Genomic DNA, 20,559 nt, shown 5'->3' with positions numbered 1-20,559 from the left:
AAACAGTCAGTAAGCCGTACTATATTTTAATTTATTTATTCTGGGACAGCAGAACAACAGAAGGGGAATCTCAGGACAGACAGAGAAACAAATCAAATACATAAGACTAAAGTAGATAATTTTTTTTAACAACTTGGTTGTTGCCTGTCAATGCAATCCATTTGTTTGTGTTGCATAAACAAATACAAAGAAATTGCTTCTATTCTTCCAACTGTTGCCTGATAAAGCTAACTCATATGTGAAATGATGGAAAAATAACAGCCTGCAGGAATTTCTGTGTATGTAAGTGAATTGAAGACTGACTTTTTAGCAAGAATACTAAAAAGCGTCTCAAATGTCATTTCTGTCATAAATCAATATTAAAAAGGTTTCATCTCTTGGCATATTGGGATTGCAAATGTGTCAAATGAGATTTCATTAATTAAAGCATAGTTGCCCACAACATTTTTCCTGTGTAGTAGATATAGGGGATTATAATGGGCATTTGCCGTTGCTGCATTTACATAGTTCCAGATTAAAAGACATTGAAAGCATCAATGCACAGTAACAAATCAGTTTTGTTGTTTCACTTGTTACACTGGGTTAATATCCTACCTATGTGATAATATGCATCTACACCTTAATTCTTTCAATCATCTATCCCTATCCTTCTGTCAGAGCAGGCGGGAATGTGGATGCCTCCCTCACATGGACTCAAATTCGTCAATGCGTTGTTTGGTGTTGCCCTGACGAATCAGACGCAGGGTCTTGTACTTGTCACGGCCCGCCTTCACATTCTCGGCGTGGATCAGGTCATTGAGGGTCCTTTTGGTCTCGTCTATAGCTCCAGCCAGCTCACTGCTCAGGAACTGAAAGGGAACACAAACACACAGGGAATAAAAAACCTCTTTCCCCAGATTCTTTGGGAGACTATTCAGAAGCCTTGCCCCTCTCCTCTCACCCCTTTACTCCCCTCAGTTCCAATCTGAAGACACTGCTTTGTCCATCATTATTAGGTCCATTTTACTGCTGAGACTTCTATGCAACATCATATCTTGTTTTGGCCAGATAGAGAACATTTATTTTACCCAGATGGTCTGTATTAAATTTGAGACCATCATAAAATCAACAGAATAATAATGTACCTGCAGAAGTGTTTAATTAACTAGAGTGCACTTAGTTCTTGGTAAAACACAGTTTTTCTGTGGCAATTAAGCTGCCATGTTTACTGCAGAGTTCAAACCTGTATATGACTGGATAAACCCATGGCAACAAATCTACCAAACTATGTCAAACTTCCTGAAAACACTGCAGCATCAAAATGTGTTTTTCAAAACACACAAAGTAACAGGTGCTACAAATGAGCGGCAGCCTAATGGATAAATACGCATAACAAAGAGGCACATCATGCAAGCCCATACGCCTCATTCCGCTTATTAAACTTAATGATTTCTAAATTCAACTGTTACTTTAGAAATTACCATCAGAATATAACCGGGGTCACAGATTCTCTGGAAACAAGACAATGAGTCAACAGAAAGAGGCTGTGTGAGGCTGTGTTTGGGCACTGTGCAGCTCTGAGTCCTAATGTCAGCTCACAAACATGCTCGCAGGGACAATGTTAACATGATGATGTTTAGCTTTTTACAATTTACATACAGATCCTTGCTAAAAGGATGTCTGCTTTTTAAAAAATGAAATGTAATTGTTGAAATTTGGTTTTAGATAAAGATAATAAGTCTTCTTTTGGCTTAGCTGCAATTCACTTCACTGTTCGTAAACCAAAGTAAAGGGTACAATAAATATGACCTGGTCAGCGCACTCAATAAAAAAAAAAATAGATGAACAACAAAGACAAAGATAGGGTTTCTGCTACGAAAACTCAATGAACACATCACTTGATACAAATATCTATCTATCTAATGATTGTGAAGAGATTTTAACAAATGTGACACTAGAGAAAACATTACTCTGCCCTGAGCCATGAAGCTCTGTGCTGCTTTCCGTAACTATCAGTTTTACAGTGGTTGATATTTTTTATAAATAGATGCTACATGAAAACAAGAAATGACAAGCAAGCAGGATTAATTATCTGTGAACAATGAGTGTCTATTCAAAATTTACTGCAGTTTATCAACATAAATAAAGAAATTACCAACAGGCTAACTCTCACATGATGAGAAAGACATGGTTAAAACTGTGCAGATCATTTCTCACAGTGTTGTTCTGTTGGATCTGTCAACTAGCAGCCATTACAGTAACACCGGATTGAGGCAGTGGCGAATTATTCCAGCAAAGGTGGTGCCAGCCTTACACTATTTACTGAACTTAGAACCACCAAGTGAGGAAACTGAAGGTATTATCTTACTCATAGGCACTTTTTAAATCTCAAGAAAAACCATGGACTGTTAATCTCTCCCTGGACTTGACCTCTGACCCATAGGCCAGTAAGAGAATAGTATTAATGCGAGCTTCTCCATCACTCTTGCTACACCTTACCTTCAGGTTATTCTGCAGTCTCTGATTCTTTTGGGCTTCAGTTATTCTCTTCTCCTCGCTGCGGTCTCGGACCATGCCTGGAGAAGTCAGTTCAGCGCTTGCCTCCGCGCTGCTCTCATCCGTCTCATCGTGCTCGTGCATATGAGGATGAACTGAATCCTGGATGTGGACACCCATGATTTTAGTCTTCAGCACCTCTTTGGTCCGCCTCAAATCAGCTTCTACCACGATCGCCTGTTAATACACATGACTTACTGTAAGGCACTGTTTGGATATTAAAGTGAATGCTGCCTTGTTGTTCTCTGGGTAATGTCACTTTGAAAGCTCCAGAATAAAGACTTTGAGATCCGTATCACATATTCCAGTCACAGAAATCGAAACACCATGGATATTTCTTGCTGGGTGAACAGTAGCCATTTTTCATCAGTTGGTGTCTCAACAGTCTCTTGTACCACATTACTACACAGAAGAAATAAGCAAGCCGAGATAAGCCTTCCTTAATTTTATGCAAAGATTTAAAAACTCTCAAATAGCTTCACTGACTTGCGGGCTGCATCAAAAGGCATTTTGATTTATACAATCTTATTGTAGCAGTCTACTGATATGTTTATCCTTGTTTGACGCCTTGCTTCTATTGAACTAGGATCTAACACTTAGTCGTGTCAGACAGTGCTCTTTGCTCAATTCAGATTCATCCTTTATCTCGCTCAAGGTTCTTTCATTAATTCTCACCCTTTTCTGCCATTTCTTTGCCTCGTCGTCCTTTTTCTTCTTGGCATCTTCCAGCAGGGAGATCTTAGAGGTAAGCTCTGCCAGCTCAGTGGCCTATACACACACGCACACAATGGGGAGAGAGTTAAGAGTGCTCCTGATCTGAGGTCATTGTGCTCTGTCTGTGGGTGAACGTGTGTCAGAGGAAGTGTGTGTCTGTGCGTGTGTATGTGTGTGTGTGCGTACACGGGTATGTTCACATCCTGCATCGTGGATCAGGTCGTTTTTACTTTTGTATTCATTCAGATAAAAATGTCAATGATTTAAATATTCTATCAGGCTGAACTAGTGAATCACTTGATAACATCAATACCATCCCAGCCGTGTTTCTAGCTGAGAGGAAAACTTAATCAATTTGTGTTTATAGACCACAATGAGTCTTTATCTTTATTTAAACATAGACCTGAAGATGACCTTTCCCTTTTTCTCTTCCTGTTTAAGGCATGAAGAAAATCCACTTCATGTAATCTTTCAGCTGAAATTGAATGTGTGTCTAGCATTATTACCAGACTCTCCTGGCTCTTGATCTGGGATTCAGATTGGTAAAGCAGGGCTGCTTTAGCTTCCATTGCACCTCTGCGTTCCTTGTCCAAACGTTCTGCCTCCTCCTGAGCAATTTTCCTCTCTTTCTCTAACTCGAGAGCTCTGCGAGTCTGCTCCTCCAGCTCTGAAACACACATACACATGCGAGCAGCACATCCAACACACACAACCAGACATACCCACATAGAATAAGCTTTGTAGAGATCCGAAAAGGACAAATATTTCAATGTACTAATTCTTTAAATGTTCCTTAGCTGAAAAAACAGAAAATCAAGTTGAGAAACATTTGTATTCAGAAAGTTGCCAGACCATCTTGAGCTCTCTTTGTCTGCTCTTCAATCTGTCTCAATCTCTCCATCAGCTCCATGGTCTCACGAGCAATCTTCTCTGTTTCCCTCTCAGCATTTTCTCGCTTTTTTTTCTCACTCTCGAGCAGAGCCCTGACAGGAGAATTGCGCATAAATACACATCTGAAAAAAAAACTTTATCTCCTGACAGTTCTTTCTTAAAGCAGAGAGAACACATTGTAAACTGTAAAAAAAAATAAACCTTCATTAGTTTCTCCTTTCTTACCTCTCCTTCTGCCTCTTGTTCTTCTCCTCCCTGGCTTGGGCCTTCATCTGCTGCACCTCAATGGTGTCAGGTTTACGTCTGCGCATGTACAGGTCATGATTCCCCATACACAAGGACAGGATACGTTTGTTGATGCGAAGACGAGGCACGTAAAAAACAAAGTCCTTTAACACACAGAGAGCAATCAGTGATGGTCCATGGCTTGATTCAGTACAAATCATTCGCATTTCCTAGCTGTCTTACAGTAAAGCCTGGGTTTATATCATCTGAGGGGACGGTTTTGTTAGGGAGAATTTCACAAATTTCTTCTAAGCTCTTGGACGCTCTCCTCGGTTCTGTGCATGCAGTCAGAAGCCAAATTGAAGTGTGAGGCTAAATTCATGTTTGTGTTATGAGATCAAGTAGCAGCTGCTCTCATTACTACTTGCAGTAATTTATGCATTTTCAAAATTGGTTTAAAAAAAACACACGACAGGATTCTCTTACACCTCCTTCTGCAAACTCACAGTGAATAAATATAAAAAAGACCTTGAAAACATCTTCAGCATGGCTGCGAGAATTCTTTCGTCAAAGTTTGTAACTCTAAAATGAATACTCAATACACACTGGCCCCTAAGCACTGGGTAGAGCGGAGCAGCAATTAATCCTATCCACAAACAAGCATGAACTGATTTAAACTGAGATAAGCTCACAGTTACAACATACCATCAACCCACACAAAAGGCTTCCAGTTTGTCTGGCTTATGAGTAGAAAGTATGAACAGACATTTTTTTCATCAACTAAACTGTCTTGGGCTGCTGTACAGTTGAATATGTCTCTTCTACACATCAGTAATGACTACAAATGGTTGTGTTTTTAACTCACCGGAGCTTTCCTATCAATAGGTTTGATGAGGAACTTCTTATCGTTGAAGGAAATATTCCTGATCTCGCTCCATGGAAATCCAATCTTTGGGGTCATCCTGTAAAGCATTGGCATGGTTTATCATCTAGTAATACAGATATAGTCACAGGGATTTTATTTCTTTTCTTATGAAAAAAAAGAAGAATAAGACACAAAATAGGATCAAATAAGAGCAACTGTGGTGTTTTGAGCTAATGCTAATGGTAGCATACAGACACTAACCATATTCATAATCTTAGATCAGTTTATTGGTGTTTGCTTATACACCAAATTAAGCTAACAAGGCTAATCTGGATGTTGTTGTTGTGTGATATCTTGATTAACTCTAAATCAAAACATGGGGCATATGAACCAGTTATGTTGTTGGAATCGGAAACCTCCAGTATATTTACTTTGCTGAAAATAGATTCTGCAGTGAAACAAGACACAACACAGTCAAAACAGATTCCTAAAAATATAATATCTTCCTAGATCCCAATTTTTCTGTGAGACTGTCCAACTATGTGTTCACAAGTTCCACACATTACCTTTGGAGGGAAATAGTTTCAGACACAGATAGTTGTAAGCATCAAAGAATCCCAAATCCTATTTGACTCAACCCTGGATGGACCATGAGTGTCTTAATCAAGTTTCATGATGATACGGAATCAAGTTCTCTCTACCCGTCTGTTTTTGAACCAAGAGTTATCAATCTGATGTTGGCACTACAAACAAAGCCAGTAAAATAATAAGACTTATGAGTGATTGTCCTCTGGGGCCAATGAATATTTGTTTGTATGCCAATTCTTATTTAGTGATACCTGTTCTTGAAGTGATTTACCCGTGGAGTTTTTATGTCTTTACAATATTCAGCAGCAGTTGCTCTTAAAATGTGGAAATGTGTCAGTAGCTGGTCAACACATGGCTAACTTCAGTACGATGCTGCTAACACAGCACCGAGTATACATTCATCACCTGTTGTTTACATCATAGTAAAACAGATGAAGCTCTTATGGGGACCTACTTGTCCTTTTTGTCATAGATGTTGAGTCCCAGTGCATCCACTCCCAGCCACAGCTCTGATCCTTTCTTGTTCTTAATGCTAAAGTAGTTCACCCCGTACATCTCAAGATCCTGGGCTATCTTCAAGTACTCCACCATGGCATCTTCTCTGTGGGGCAGACCAATTCAATTGAACTACAGAACAACAATCAACAAATGATGCATGATTTTCTTTTTCTGCTAAGACTGCAGTACCTCAGCAGCCCCTTGTGCTCTTGGTGCCACACCTGGATTCTTTCCTCCCACTGATTCTTATTCAGCTTGTGCTGCTCCAAAACCCTGGTGTTATCCAGGAAGAGGACACGTCAGTTAGAATTCAACTGACTCAAGCTGGCATTAGGCTGAACTTTGGTTAACACTGGTATCCACATGACTTAGTACCTTTGTGGCAGCAGCTTCTCTCTTGCGAGGTATCCTGGGATGTGGTAATCTTTCCTGTAGTCCCCATGTTTGACCTGAACTGCATACGAAGCCAAGAGCACTGCAGTCTCAGGAGGACAGTAGATGTCATCATTTAGGATGCTCTCCTTCACCTAGCACATCAAAGAAGACCTCAAAAGGATCAGCTGTGACACATAAATTCCTGATGTTTTATGTAGATGTTTATGCTGTTTGTTGAAATGGGAATCTCAAAGAGTGAACGCCTTTGTGTTCTGGTGTTCATTTTATGCACCTGGATCCATTTTTTGTGTAAATACTCCCTCATGTAAAAACCAAAAGGGGTTCACAGGACCTCTGTGAGTCATAGTGGACCCCCTGCAGCGTGCTAAGGAGGGATTAGCATCTTGTTTTTATTGAGATTCCTTATTCATTATCAAATTTTAGCACACTCTTTGAGACATTTTAATTGTGCTATCCACTTTGTCTAGGTTGCTTATCTTAAAATGATTTTAAATGGTAATTTTAAATCTCATCACCAACCTGCAGAAAGAAGAGGCGCTGTGTTGTCTCTTGGATCAGTTCATCCGCAACATCCTCAGGGTAAAACTTGGCTCTGAACTTAATCAGTAATGGGTTGTCCCTCTTCACATCTTGAGCTGTCACCTGGGTTTGGTGCCCAACAAAAGAGGAATACCAGAATAATAAAGAAAAAAGCATCAATGATGTAACACATTAACCTTAACTCATAACACTTTTACATCTTCATTGAAATCCAATGCAAACCAGAGACAGAATGGTAAGATGACCCATAAACATTATCCTCACCCTTTTATTTAACTTGAGCCAGGTAGAGAAGCCTTTGCTATCCTGATACTGGAGACCAAAGAACCATGTTTCCCTCAGCCCGATGGTCTTCACTATCTAAACATGAAAGAAACAACAGACAGAATCACACACTCATCTTTCAAAGCCTCTTTTTGATAGTAATCCAAAAATGTACCTGGTCAAAGAGCTGTTTGCCAGTTGTGCTGGGCAGGATGGCAAACTCCAGCTCAGCATCCATGGTCGTAACGCGGACATTTATCTGTCAGAGAAAACAGTCGTAATGAGAAACAGACGAAAACACTGAAAACAAGTCATCTGTGTCACTGGTGAAGCATCAAGGAACATACAGAGCAACAACTGGGTGAAAAAAAGCTGTAAATCTGATCGTTTGTTCTTTGAAACAATGCTAAATTTGTTGGTTCTTTGACAGCAAAATGACCAAAAAGAGTGTTCCTTACATTCTTCTGTTCAACCAGGAGCATCCAATCACAAGAGGTTGGTGGGGACTACAATCAAAAAGTGAAGCCCACAGTATATTTTAGACTTAATTTAAAACATGGGGTTCATTCCATGATGCAATTGTAATTATGACTGTGTCGACAACATGACACTCATAAGATTGTAATTTTGCATGTTGCTATTAAACTATGTACACACCACTACAGCTGTTGGTATATTCTGACTTGTAAAGTACAAAAAGAGCACAACAGAAGAGAAACTATATTCCCCCTACCTCATTAACTCTTCTGAGAACAAAAATAGAGGTAGGCCTCTATTAGTGGCCACAATAATAATAGTACCAACAATGATAATAAGTAATAACAGGACTGTACTTGTAACTGAACAGATCTTATCAATTAAGTTTCATGAAAACAGGAATATTAAGCTTAACCCTAATACAGTATTGTTTATGCTGTTACAACACACACTAAATCCAGGAACACAAGCTCAACACATTAGAAACATCTGGAAACTGGATAAGGTAACCTCATGTTTTGCTCTGAAATTACAAGTTTACTAAGGATAAACGTTTTCTCTTCCTGTCTCTTTAAATTACAGTGCAGGTTCACAGATTCCAAACAAACCACTTGAGAGAGAAACACTCAAACTACATTTGATCACAGCCCAAAAAATGAAGATATCAAAAATGAAAGGAGCTACTTACAGTAGACATTTGTATTTTTTTAATCTCTTGTCGTAACAATTCTTCAGAGAGGTGCTTGTAGTAGCCTTTTTGCTGCGGAGTCATATGAAACTGCTTGCAATACCTACAAGGATTATGCTGAATGAGAATGGACCATTGTATTATTCCCAAGTATTTCTCTCTGGTTAATCCAATGGCAGACCAGGGCCCAGGGTATTTAAAGAGGCAACCTTCATCTTCTGTGAACATTTTTTTTTTTTTTTTTACTTAGCTTAAAAACGATAGGGACTGGACTGTGAAACACTTACTGAGAAACAGTACAGACATCTTTTCTCCCAAGCTTGTTCATGAAGGGCAACATTAACTCATCAGCAGTAGCTGTGAATGTGCCACAACATTCTGGTAATCTAATAATCCTTCCAGTTAATGTTTTAAGCATATGTTGTTGTACAGTCAGAGTTTGGTGAAGTAGTGTGTTTGGGTTTTTATGGGCTGTTGCTAACTGCTCAAAAACATGTATTCTTGGGAGGGTAACAGGGGTTGTGTAGCCAAGATTTCAGAGATACTTTAGAGGAGACAGAAAGCTCTGTATTTGGATACTTCTGCCTTGTTCAATAAATTTCCATGACTTTCTTTCATCTTACAAACATTATTTTGTCTCAGCAATAAAGAAACAGAAATAATAACATGCAGCCTAAAACTGGAATTTTAAGATTTGCTCTTTGTCTAAAATAATTAACTCAAGTGTTTCTGTTTCATTATTTGATACTATATAATGAAATGTAAGCTTCCAGTCATTTCACATATGAACTGTGACACTAGATTATAAGTAATGTTTAAAAGTAAATTAGAACAAAAATTAAAATGATGGCACCCTCAAATTACAACTAAAACTGCTCTGTAGTCCATCAATTATATCAGTAGACCACATTTTATAATATGGTGAGAGGCTAATTTTATTTCTCTGCTCTGACTTCTGAATGATAAGATGCTAATTCTTTTGGTGTGGTATTTGGTATGATAAATCATTATAGGGGAGAATGGGGTAAGTTGAGCCTGTGGGTAAATTGACTCACCCCCTGTCTCTGGGAAACGGTACAAATCAGTGGTCACATGACTCTGGATTTAGTTAGCCCGCCTCATTTCAAGCTCTTTGTGGTAAACAGAAACACAAGTTGAAGTGTTAAGTTACTTTTATTCTCCAAAAATCATTTTTTGCACGTCGAAGTAAATTTTCAACATATCACAAATAGTGACTATAAACTCATAATTATTTTAACTGTATTTTAAAACATACATCAGATGTGTTGCTAAACTATCAATGTATAAAACCATGTGAATCGTGTAGCAAGATATTAGCCTGAATTGCTAGGCTAGGTTGTTTTTAACAAAATGGTGGCTGTGGGGTAAAGTGAGCCAAACTGCTTGGGGTAAATTGACCCAGTGGTTTAACTTACCCCACAATGAGGCACTAAAGTGTCAGAGGTAAAACGTGTTTGAGTGAAGTAATACATAATGATTTGTTTTTTGTTTTTGTTTTTTTTTAAAATATGTTTTACATTGTAGACAAGCTAGAATGCCTAAGGAATACAGCAGGAAGACAAACTGGGACTCAGCACCCCTTGAGGAGATACAGAGAGCAGCAACCGAAGTCCAAGGTGGAAAATCCATAGGAAAAGTGGCCACAGAGAGAAATATTGACAGGTCAACCTTACGCAGATTCCTAAAAAAGAAAGAAGGAGGGGAAGTGACAGTGGCAGGCTACACAGGGACAGCGAACGCAAAGAGGGTCTTCACAGAGGAGATGGAGGAAGACCTTGCAAACCATGTGAAAAAACTGGCTGACCAGTTCCATGGCCTCACGACAAAGAAATCCCGTGGTCTAGCCTGTGAAATGGGAGAAAAAAACAATATCCCTGTCCCCGAGAGCTGAAAAGCTAACCGTTCAGCAGGTAGTGTAGAAGAGATCACAATTCAACTCAGGTAAACAGTCCCTATTCTTTTAGGTAGAGACTGGTTCATCAACTTCAAGGAACGCTACCAAAAAAAAGTCAAAAGGTGAACTTATCCCCATGTGGTTCAATTTACCCTCTGAGGTGGAGCAATTTACCCCTTAGCTGGGGCAAGTTGAGCCACAAAGACCATTTTTTTTAGACAGGTTGTATTTCCATGACCAAATTGCGGATGTGTTCCAATTATTTCCATTGTTGTGAGACATCATGAAATTAATGTACATGTGTTGATTTCACTTCAATTTCATTCCAACTTGCCAACAGGTCAAACAATGTAAAAAGTGGCTCAGTTTACCCCGCTCTCCCCTATCATTTTACTATAATGCACATTTGAAAACTTTCACCACAAGTTTTTTTGCCTAGTGCGAACAAGTGCAAGGGTTCACCAGAAAGTCTTTACATTTTTCTGTATTATTTTCCCCTTTTTTTCTAAAATTCAGGGGTTTACAGCTTCCTTTCGTGTGACGTTAATAGTCCAGTTGAGTGAAGCCCTTTCTATACCCGGTATAAGCCTGGTTTGACCGTTAATAAGACCTGCATACTTACTCTTGCAGCTTTAGCCACAGTCTGTGTGTGGCATACGGCTCGTGGACGTAGCCACTGTTTCACATTGCGCGCGCGTGCTCGTGTGCTCGCTCTCATATGCTATTGTGTTTTTATCAACAAGGAGACCACCGTGGCCCTGAGGGTAACCGAGCTGGCCAACTGAACGACAGGGGACTGCGAAACCATGGCGGAGGAACAAGAAATAATGTGCAAATTAGAAAACATACTGGAAATACGGTAAGACCCGGTGGTGGTTTGATATGTATGGTGGCCAGCTGTTTGACACGTAGAGAAACGTTATCTTAGCTATCGCTAGCTGGCCGAGGATGAGCCCCTTGGCTCGGCTTTTGTTACCTAGCTAGCTAAAATTAGCTGGGTCTGCAGCAAATGCTGTCTCTAACGTTTGTTTCGGTTCGCCTTTGGGTTTGTTTTCGTCGTAGAGAGGGAGCAGTCATTAGAAACGAGATAAAGCGTGGGTACAAAAGAGCTCAAAGCTACACGTTGTGAGTGAAAGTGCAACAATTTCCCAGATGTGTTTCTGAGAAACGCCAGATGTGCGATGCTAATTAATTCCATGGGTGAACTAGCTACTTTGCTTCTAAGCTTATCGGTCTGTCATTAAATCACCGATGGTGTTTGTTTTATCTCTTAAATTCCCCGCAGGAAAGCTTAATAAAAGTATAAGAGGTTTATAGACATCATTATTTCATTCATTTAAGACATCAGTTTACTCCTGTTGTCATTGCTCGTTCATTGTAACAATAATGCAAAACGTTCATAAAGTTGTTCATGATTTCACCCTAGTTCAAAGCACTGTGGATGAACACAGATGGGAAAGATTTTGTGCTGTGTTTGATGTCGTTGTTTTGGGGAGAAAATATGTCTTGATTTTCCTCTGCATCACGACGAGAAATAATCTGACAGCCGGTATCTTTTGTCTGGGCCCCTGGCTGCAGGAACAAGACTATCCAGATGCAGAAAATCAAATCTCGTCTCAAAGTCGAGTTTGAGGCTCTGGAGTCTGAAGAGAAGCATCTTAAAGAGTACAAACAAGAAATGGATCTACTTCTACAAGAGAAAATGGCACATGTTGAAGAGCTGCGGCTCATCCATGCAGATATCAATGTGGTGAGTGAGCACAACTTTCAGAAACAAAAACCCTCCACAGAGGAAATGTTCCTCACTTTTCAGATGAGTGTAATTAGCTTTTTTAGACCAACAACACAAGTAATGATGTACTACATAAAATTTCAGTGCTTTTATTGTTTTATATCAAATACTTCATGGCTAGGCATGTTTATTAAAATGCCTGATCTATTCCCTCCCAGATGGAGAGCACCATCAAGCAGTCGGAGAATGACCTGAATAAACTGCTAGAAACGACTCGCCGCCTACATGATGAGTACAAACCTCTGAAGGAGCATGTCGATGCTCTCAGGATGACACTGGGCTTACATCGTCTCCCAAACCTGAACGAGGAAGAGGAGAAGCTTTCCCTGGAGTCAGTATACACACAAAAACAGACACATACTCATACAAAAACACATGTGATGCACACTAACAGTGTTTCCAAAATAAGCTCATGGACACTGATAAGAATGCATTCACAACAGGCTCTAAATCAGAAAATATTGTTTTTGTACAAAACAAACAAAAACAAAACAAAACAAAAAAAAACAGGTATGTCCAAAGTCAGGCTAATTATGGCCTGAGGTCCAATTGTGTATGGCCTTCAGCTCCTATCTTAAAATGTATCAGTACCATCCCATATAACTACATACAGACTACTCATATGATACTTGTATAAAACTGTGAATATGAAAACTCTAAAATTGAGCAGAAACACAAGAAAACTTAAAATTGGTGTCTCAGATGATTTAATGTATCAAAATGTGAAAATGTGCTCCTGAACACAGAGTCAAATACAGTATGTCCGGAAATAATTCACAGTGCTTCACTTTTCCCACATTTTTTATTTTATTTTACAGTCTCATTCTAAAATGAAAAAAAAAATCCTCAAACTTCAACACACAACACCCCATAATGGCAACATGAAAAGGTTTTTTTTTTTTTTTTTGCAAATTTAATTAAACAAACTAAGTCATAACATGTACATAAGTATTCACAGCCTTTGCCACAAAGGTCAAGATTTAACCCAGGTTCATCCTGTTTCCACTAATCAGCCTTGAGATGTTCCTGCAGCTGAATTGGAGTCCACCTGTGGTAAATTCAATTGATTTGGAAAGGCACACACCTGTCTATACATCTGTCCCACAGATAACAGAGCACATCAGAACGCAAACCAAGCTTGAAGTCAGAGGGATTGTCTGTAGATCTCTGGCACAGGATTGTGTGCAGGCACAAAATCCAGGAAAGGGTAGAATTTCTGCTGCTTTGAAAGTCCCAATGAGCAAAGTGGCCTCCATAATCTGTAAATTAAAGAAGTTCAGAACCACCAGGACTCCTCCAAGAGCTGGCTACTCATCTATACTGAGTGATCGAAGGAAAAGTGCCTTATTCATAGTAATGACCAAGAACCTGATGATCAATCTGTCAGAGCTCCAGTGATCCTCTAACCTTACATGCCAGACAGTTCTGTATATCCACCACAGATATATTTCACTAGTCCATCTGGGTAGCAGCTCTTCGGATTAGTTTTCAGAGGCGGGACCTTCAGAAAAATCAGCAGCTGGTGATTGGACGACCATTCTGATTGACACACTCGCCACGGTATGAAGTGGCTTATGTGTGCTGCGGCTGAGAAACAATAGACGAACAACTACGGGGACACGACAAACCGCTGTGATAATGGCTTTAGACGACTGCTGCCATTTTTGTAAAGTTAACTTCAGAGACATGGTTAACAAAGAAACTAAGGAACGCTAACAAGTACGAAAGTCGGCTGACGCCATGTCTGCGCGTCACTTCCGCTGCTCTCGCCTCTCTTCCCTGATTGGACTGGTCAGAATTTAGCCGAGTGAATTTGTTGGTCAACGGAGCCTGGCAAGATGGAGCTGCAGGATTTCAGAAACTCAATGAGGCAGGTTTTTCAGCTGCAGGAACTGGGAGACTAGTCAGGGTCAAAATGGATTAATACAGCAATGTACAGAGACATCCTGAATGAAAACCTGCTCCAGGGCACTTTTAACCTCAGACTGGGGCGACAGTTCATCTTTCAGCAGATGCATTGAGCAAAGGCTGTGAATACTTATGTACATGTGATGTTATAGTTTTATATTTTTTTAATACATTTGCAAAAAAAAATCAAAAAGAAACTTCTCACATTGTCATTGTGGGCTGCTGTTTGTACAAAATAGAGGAGAAAATCAATTTATTTTTACATTTATTTATTTATTTGGAATAACGCAGTAACAAACAAAATGTGGAAAAAGTGGCACTTTGTGAATACTTCTAGGATGCACTTAATACACAAAAGAGGACACACAGCTAGATCATAACTACAAAATGGTGCAAAAAAAGGCAAAATTTGTGCATACATTATTCTGAATGTGGGATAAACATATTTGATTTTCAAAATAGTCTTGAAAGCATCATATTACATATATTCCCATATCAACTGTTCCATTTTCCATCAAACATGGAGATCAATCTTCTTGAGAAGGTGGTAATTTATCATCTGGTATTGAGAGAATTGGGGTACAGATTTTTTTTTTATTTTTTGTGAAACACCAAATAGAGCATTCACTACATTGTTTCTTTAACAGTTATTAGAAATGTCAGTAGGAGCTTCTGTCTTTTGGTTGAGGCCTTCTTTGAAAAAAAGGTGGCACATCCTTGATATACAGTATGAAGTGCTTTCCAGGTCCTTTTAGACTTCAACATACTGTATTTGTCATTTTAAATAGTAGAATAGACCAGGATGCTCATTGTAATTACCAAACAAGAAGCAAAAACACTGCATACTGAAATGTAAAAGTTAAAAGGTTGCTGACAAGGTAGATTAGTTCATTAGCATGCCCTAAAGACGGATTGCAATGACAGATGGTCTCTTGGTTTCCTCAGCATTGATATGGTAACTGCAGGATCTAAAGCATGATGCAGTATAATAGTTTAGGAATTGTAAACAAGATTCCTCTGGGGAGAAATTGAGCACTGTGTCATGCTCAAATTAAAAAAAGCTTGCAATGTCACGAGCAGAGCAGAGCATTGAGTTTACTAGAAGGCTTGGGCTTCGTGTAACTGAGGAAACCTCATGTAATCAATTTTATAATTTGAGACCCAAGAACTCTGTTTTCACAGTCTTACAATGTTTGTAGCAACAACTAAATCTCAACCCAAAGGTTTTATTAACAGTTAAGGCTTCAAGCAATGAAAATTATCAATTGAGCCTTTATGAACTCATATGTCTTATTTTTTTATTTTTAACAAGGGTCACACACAAGCAGTCTTTAAATAACCAGACAGAAGCAGCAGTTGGGGGGCATGTGCTTCAGAGTAATTAACAGTGAGGAAGGGAAAATACGAATCCCACCGACCATATCAACTCATCATTCTTATTGAGTAACTGTATCTCAGTTAGGGCAGCAACTTTCTGTTAATAAAGGAGAAATCCTAGATCAGAGGGCCGCAGCTATGACTGAGAAGGTCAGGAATGTTTGGTTACCAATTAGCAACAAAAAAAAAAATCTCATTTAGGGTCGATAGGTTCAAAAAGTAGTTTGTGAAAAACATTTGTATTATGCCTTTAAAACAATGTTTTAACAACCAAAGTATTTAGATAAATTTGATTCACTCAGAGAGAACAGATGATGTATCATGTTTTTTTTTCCCCTGGATCTGAAGATAATAAGAAAAAATAAAGTCTAGGGATTCACTTGCACACTCCACACTCCAAATGTTAACAAAATTCAAATCAAGAAAAAATCATAACTGCATTTTGACAGTGGAAGCACCATCATTTGCTCACAATCTGAATTTGTCCTGTTTCTTGCGTTAATTAACTGAACAGCAGGCAGCAAAGAAGCCTTAAGCCTACAGTCTAAATGCAGCTGGAAATAATGCACCTTTGTGCAGTGGTAAAAATGGTTATAAATCACAGCATTAACTAATGGGTTTTTTTGATCAGCGGAAAGTTCGCATTACCACAATGACGCATTTTATTGGCAAAGTTCGGAGCATGAGCTCTTCAAAAGTCACTATTGACATTAAATACGGTTGGAGGTCATGAGTTGTTGGGTTAGCAACTAATTAGTTGAAATTTTTGGAACAGGAACTGTAATAATTTTTTTTCAGATGTCAACAAAGAATCCAGTTTACCTTCCTTCATTATCATGTGTCTGAGGTCTTATTTTAATAGGAAGAGCAGAAAACATGGCGCTGATTTTTCCTCGGGGTGTGAATCAGAGCAAAGAAAAGGTGGGATGGAGAAATGAAACTTGACATGGTTTGGTACTGAGGTCTGCTTTGTTGGAAAGGCGTTTAATGGTGAGAGTTTTAAATAGTCTGAATGGTTTAATGGCTTTGATGTAAAGTACTGACAGCAATTTATTAGGCTGACAAAAGCCTCTGAAACAAATACCTGTAAACCTTAGCAAATCAAATCTGATCCGTGTCGATTTTTTTGATCAGGAAAAAGAACGAACAAATTCAGAATTTCCTCCATCTTGATCTGTATTTAAGGTGTTTTATTCTAACATTTTCAACATGTCTCTGTAGTACTTTGATAATTAAGTGCAAAGCAGAATATAATAGAATACAATGACTGTCCTGTCATTGTACTGAAATAAACCACAGGATTAGAAGTGCTGAAGCGAGTGCCAGAACTCGAGAGCCAGAATAGCTCAAGGCTCAAACAGAAGTACCTGATAGGTGTTCCTTTGCTGGTCCTGGGCAGATTTTCTATTTTGCCTTTTCTGTAAAATCAGAAAAATGATCAATTTTTCTAAACTTTTTGGCTTCAGAAAATTCCATCGGTGCCAGAGCAGTCAAATGAATTCATGTTCAAACTCACAAACGTCCTTGTTACCCACAACATTGGAGGCACAGCAGTCGGACTCTCAGCAGCACAAACTGCCACCTGACGTCCGTCAGCACAAGCTTTTCAGAGTGGACCCTTTGTTTGAAGAATAATTCAGTCATCCAAATGTTAGACCAGATTTTTTCCCCAGGTATATTTTTGGGCTTTTTATGCTTTTAATCACATAGAGGAGGGCAGTGGATAGGGTGGGAAACAGGGCGTTTAGAGAGTGGGGAGTGACATGTGTGACAGAGGCCTCAGGCTGGAATCAAACCCTGGCCATCCTTCTTAGGGCAAACCTCATAAAGTGTGACCGTCTGCGCTCCAGATTTTTGTTTTTACCTACATAGGTATTGCTGAAGAGGACGTGGATACAGGGCTCAGTTGGTATCTCTCTATGCTCTGACTCCAGAACAATGTGCCACTGGCCTGGAGCTCTTCAGATAAGCCTGTGTTGTTTATTTGTGGTCAGGGTGTTGGATGAAGCCATGAAAACTATTCATGTTCTCAAGTGTACATGATCCTGCAACTCCCAACAGGGGTGAGGGGTGAAATCAAGTGAATGGATAGAAGTGTACCTGATGACAGTTGGTTATTTAGGCTGGCCTCGGAGACTCTAAATGATTTTTAGAAACTGCAGATTTTGAGTCAGGAAATGCTGTTTGCTCTTAGTTTTTTCATCCAATGTAAAGACACAAAACTTAGTCACGTCTCCAGCAGCTGTCCTGACTTTGTTGAACCATTACTCATAGAGACAACTCTGACATCCTTGTTCTTCCTCTGTGTTTTTTTCCCCTGAGGGCACATTGGGAATTATAGAAGAGATTGAAATGCAAAACTAACTTTGGTTGGTTCTGGTGATTGATGTACTGAGAATTGAATTTTTCTTTGCATAAAGAGCTTTAGTTGCGAGAAAGTGTGCTGGGCCACTGCTGCTCTGCACGCTGACAGCCTTGTTGGCAGGCTAGCTCGTCAGTTTGGCTCTGCACTGTGTGGAAGCTCAGATGATGAGTTCATTTCTGGCCAGATGGTTGCTGTCTCTCCTTTCCTTCTCGGTAGCGTGCTCTTTGATGTTCCCTGAGATACTCTGTGGTTGAAGCTTATCACTTTTGTTCAATTCTGGTTTTATTTAGAGTACAGAACTCATCACTTAGAGAGATTTATGATGATGGCTGAGTGATCAAGTAGGTGGAAGATGATACAGCTACGCCGTGGACACCGCTGCTGCCAGCAGTGTAATTCTAGGGTAATTTTCCTCAACAGCAGTAGTGCCCAATGAAGTTGTCGTACTAGGTGTAATGGACAACCTTGGCGAAAAAGAAGTCGCCTGTCGGAGTCCGATGGGGAACATGCAAAGACACTGAGAGAGTGAGGTACCAGCATAGAAACCAGCACTCTGAATGAAGGTAGTAGCAGAAAACTAAAACATGAACTTGATTAAAAGTGAATTAGAATGCACAGTCATAACAGGCTTGTTGTTTTTACTCATAACCTTAAAATCATATGTTCTTGTGGGCCGTGGTAACAAGAAATAGACCCAATTAAATGGGTTCTGTCAATGCTCTATCACAGGACTATTTTGAGAGAAACCAGAGAGCGTAAAGAAATGGGATATCACTTTTTTTTTACTTTTGAAAATGGGCCAGTCAGGCATAAAGTCCAAGGCCAAATTTCTTTCCCAGCCCTCCCCTGCCCACACACACTCACTCACACACAGAGACATATACTCGCACACACGCAGACAAACACTCTCTCAATGACTGTACTTTTTCTCAGAGTTGCACATGAAAAGTGGATGTGCGAGATCCACTACAATGCTCTCCAATTTAAGTCTCTTTTGTATTTGGTCTTGCCACTCCACATCTCTAGATACACAGCGTGGATGGGATAATCTCAGCTGTGATATGATTCATAAGCTCCGAATAAGAATCACAGCTAGCCAGGTTTCTCTCTTTCTTTGCTTTGAACAGTTACTTTGAGAAGCAGAAAGCAGAGTGGCAGAAAGAGCCGCATGAGCCCGCCATCCCAGAATCCCTTGCCGCCGCCGCAGCAGCAGCACAACAGCTTCAGGTGTCCAGGAAGCAAGATGCGCGCCAGACAGCCACGTTCAGACAACAACCCCCACCTATGAAGGTACACCTCTAATGAGCAGATACAGCTGCCAGGATGAGAAAAATTTCATTTTGAAGTTTGAGTACATGATAAATGGTCTGTCTGACCCAAGGTCACAGCAGCCATCTTTAATCAAAGCTGAGGCTACAGTAAAAGGCTGCTTAGCATCTTCTTTCTAAATGTTAATTTCCAAGATGTAATTGGATTTTAACTGTCATTTATTGTGTGTTGCGTAAAACTGTAAAAAAAAACAAAAAACAAAAAATAAACTCAGACGTCAGCTTAGACTTCCTTTGCTCAGATAGTGTCTGGTAAATTTGCTCCAGCCAGTAAAAAAATAATGATCGATTAATATCTTCTCTTCTCTCCAGGCTTGCTTGTCCTGCCACCAGCAGATTCATCGTAATGCTCCCATCTGCCCACTGTGTAAGGCCAAGAGCCGCTCCCGCAACCCAAAGAAGCCCAAGAGGAAGCCAGATGAGTAGATCCCCCTTTTCCCTCTGCTTCAGCACGGCTAAAAGGGACCTGGTCAGATACACTGATCTAAGATCAGCCATGTACATCACAGAGTATGGCTGGAGACACAGATCATTGCTTCAGGAGAATTCCACCAACAGTCCCCACTTCAACATATCCTCTCAGTACTTTTTTACTTTGACTGTCAGGTTAATCAAAGGTCCGTTGTCATTCTGTTGTTTTATCAGTGCTTTGGATTTGTTTGTCATTGTATGACGTCTGTCGTAGCTTTACTAGCCTTTAACATTGTAACTGCATAAAGGACCATTTAATTTTGCTCATATTGATCTCTTCATTTACTTAGAAGTTGTCCTGTACTGTGTATCTTTATTTTAATGCATGTGTGCTTTAATGGCTGTTTGTTGTGTATTGATGTGCCAATATAAAAATCAGACTAAACTGCAGATTCAGATAAACATGATGTTGTATAAATGTTAACAGTGTTAGGTAACCTCAAGCTGAAAGGGAAAAAAAGACCCATTTGCTCAGAATAGTGTTGTTAAACTTTAATACAGTGTTAAGAAAATAAATGGCTGTTTTGTAATAACCTTGTTAGCATGTCTTGTTTTTTTACACTCAAAACAAAGGCTAGACGTCCGTTTGTGTTATTAAGCAGTGTGAACATAACAGCTGACTCATAGGCAGCAAGGCCGGCACCATCAGCATATGGATAAGTGTTTAATGGCTAAATGGCTGGAATGAGGGTGTTTTTTTTTAAATAAAGAGGTAAGAATAT

At 39.6% G+C, this 20,559-nt stretch overlaps 2 protein-coding genes across 3 annotated transcripts; one reads left to right on the top strand and one right to left on the bottom strand.

Annotated features, from left to right (window-relative positions):
* Positions 1–175: 175 nt before the first annotated feature.
* Positions 176–9,814, bottom strand: LOC141793416 (moesin a-like). 2 transcript variants are annotated; one of them, XM_074674112.1, is made up of 16 exons: positions 9,737–9,814; positions 8,682–8,784; positions 7,975–8,022; positions 7,692–7,775; positions 7,517–7,612; positions 7,232–7,354; positions 6,692–6,843; positions 6,506–6,589; positions 6,273–6,419; positions 5,231–5,327; positions 4,366–4,529; positions 4,102–4,232; positions 3,756–3,916; positions 3,211–3,303; positions 2,479–2,712; positions 176–848 (listed from the first exon to the last, which is right to left on the bottom strand). In XM_074674112.1, the coding sequence occupies exons 2-16, from the start codon at positions 8,763–8,765 to the stop codon at positions 684–686; spliced, it is 1,863 nt and encodes a 620-aa protein (XP_074530213.1). In that variant the 5' UTR covers positions 8,766–8,784; positions 9,737–9,814; the 3' UTR covers positions 176–683. The 2 variants fall into 2 exon arrangements, with proteins under 2 accessions (XP_074530213.1, XP_074530212.1); XM_074674111.1 differs by lacking the exon at positions 9,737–9,814 and having other exon boundaries at positions 8,682–8,909.
* A 1,481-nt stretch (positions 9,815–11,295) lies between these two features.
* zc4h2 (zinc finger, C4H2 domain containing) lies at positions 11,296–20,324 on the top strand. Its single transcript, XM_074674115.1, has 5 exons — positions 11,296–11,455; positions 12,175–12,346; positions 12,547–12,719; positions 19,166–19,328; positions 19,679–20,324. The coding sequence occupies exons 1-5, from the start codon at positions 11,403–11,405 to the stop codon at positions 19,790–19,792; spliced, it is 675 nt and encodes a 224-aa protein (XP_074530216.1). The 5' UTR covers positions 11,296–11,402; the 3' UTR covers positions 19,793–20,324.
* The last annotated feature ends 235 nt before the right edge of the window (positions 20,325–20,559 follow it).

The sequence above is a fragment of the Halichoeres trimaculatus genome, unplaced genomic scaffold (genome assembly GCF_033239565.1).
Source record: "Halichoeres trimaculatus isolate MK-OKI-2021-1 unplaced genomic scaffold, fHalTri1.1 fHalTri1_scaffold_7, whole genome shotgun sequence".
NCBI classification, from domain to species: domain Eukaryota; kingdom Metazoa; phylum Chordata; class Actinopteri; order Labriformes; family Labridae; genus Halichoeres; species Halichoeres trimaculatus.
Note: the sequence above shows the minus strand (reverse complement) of the source record. Positions and strands in the feature narration are given on the sequence as shown.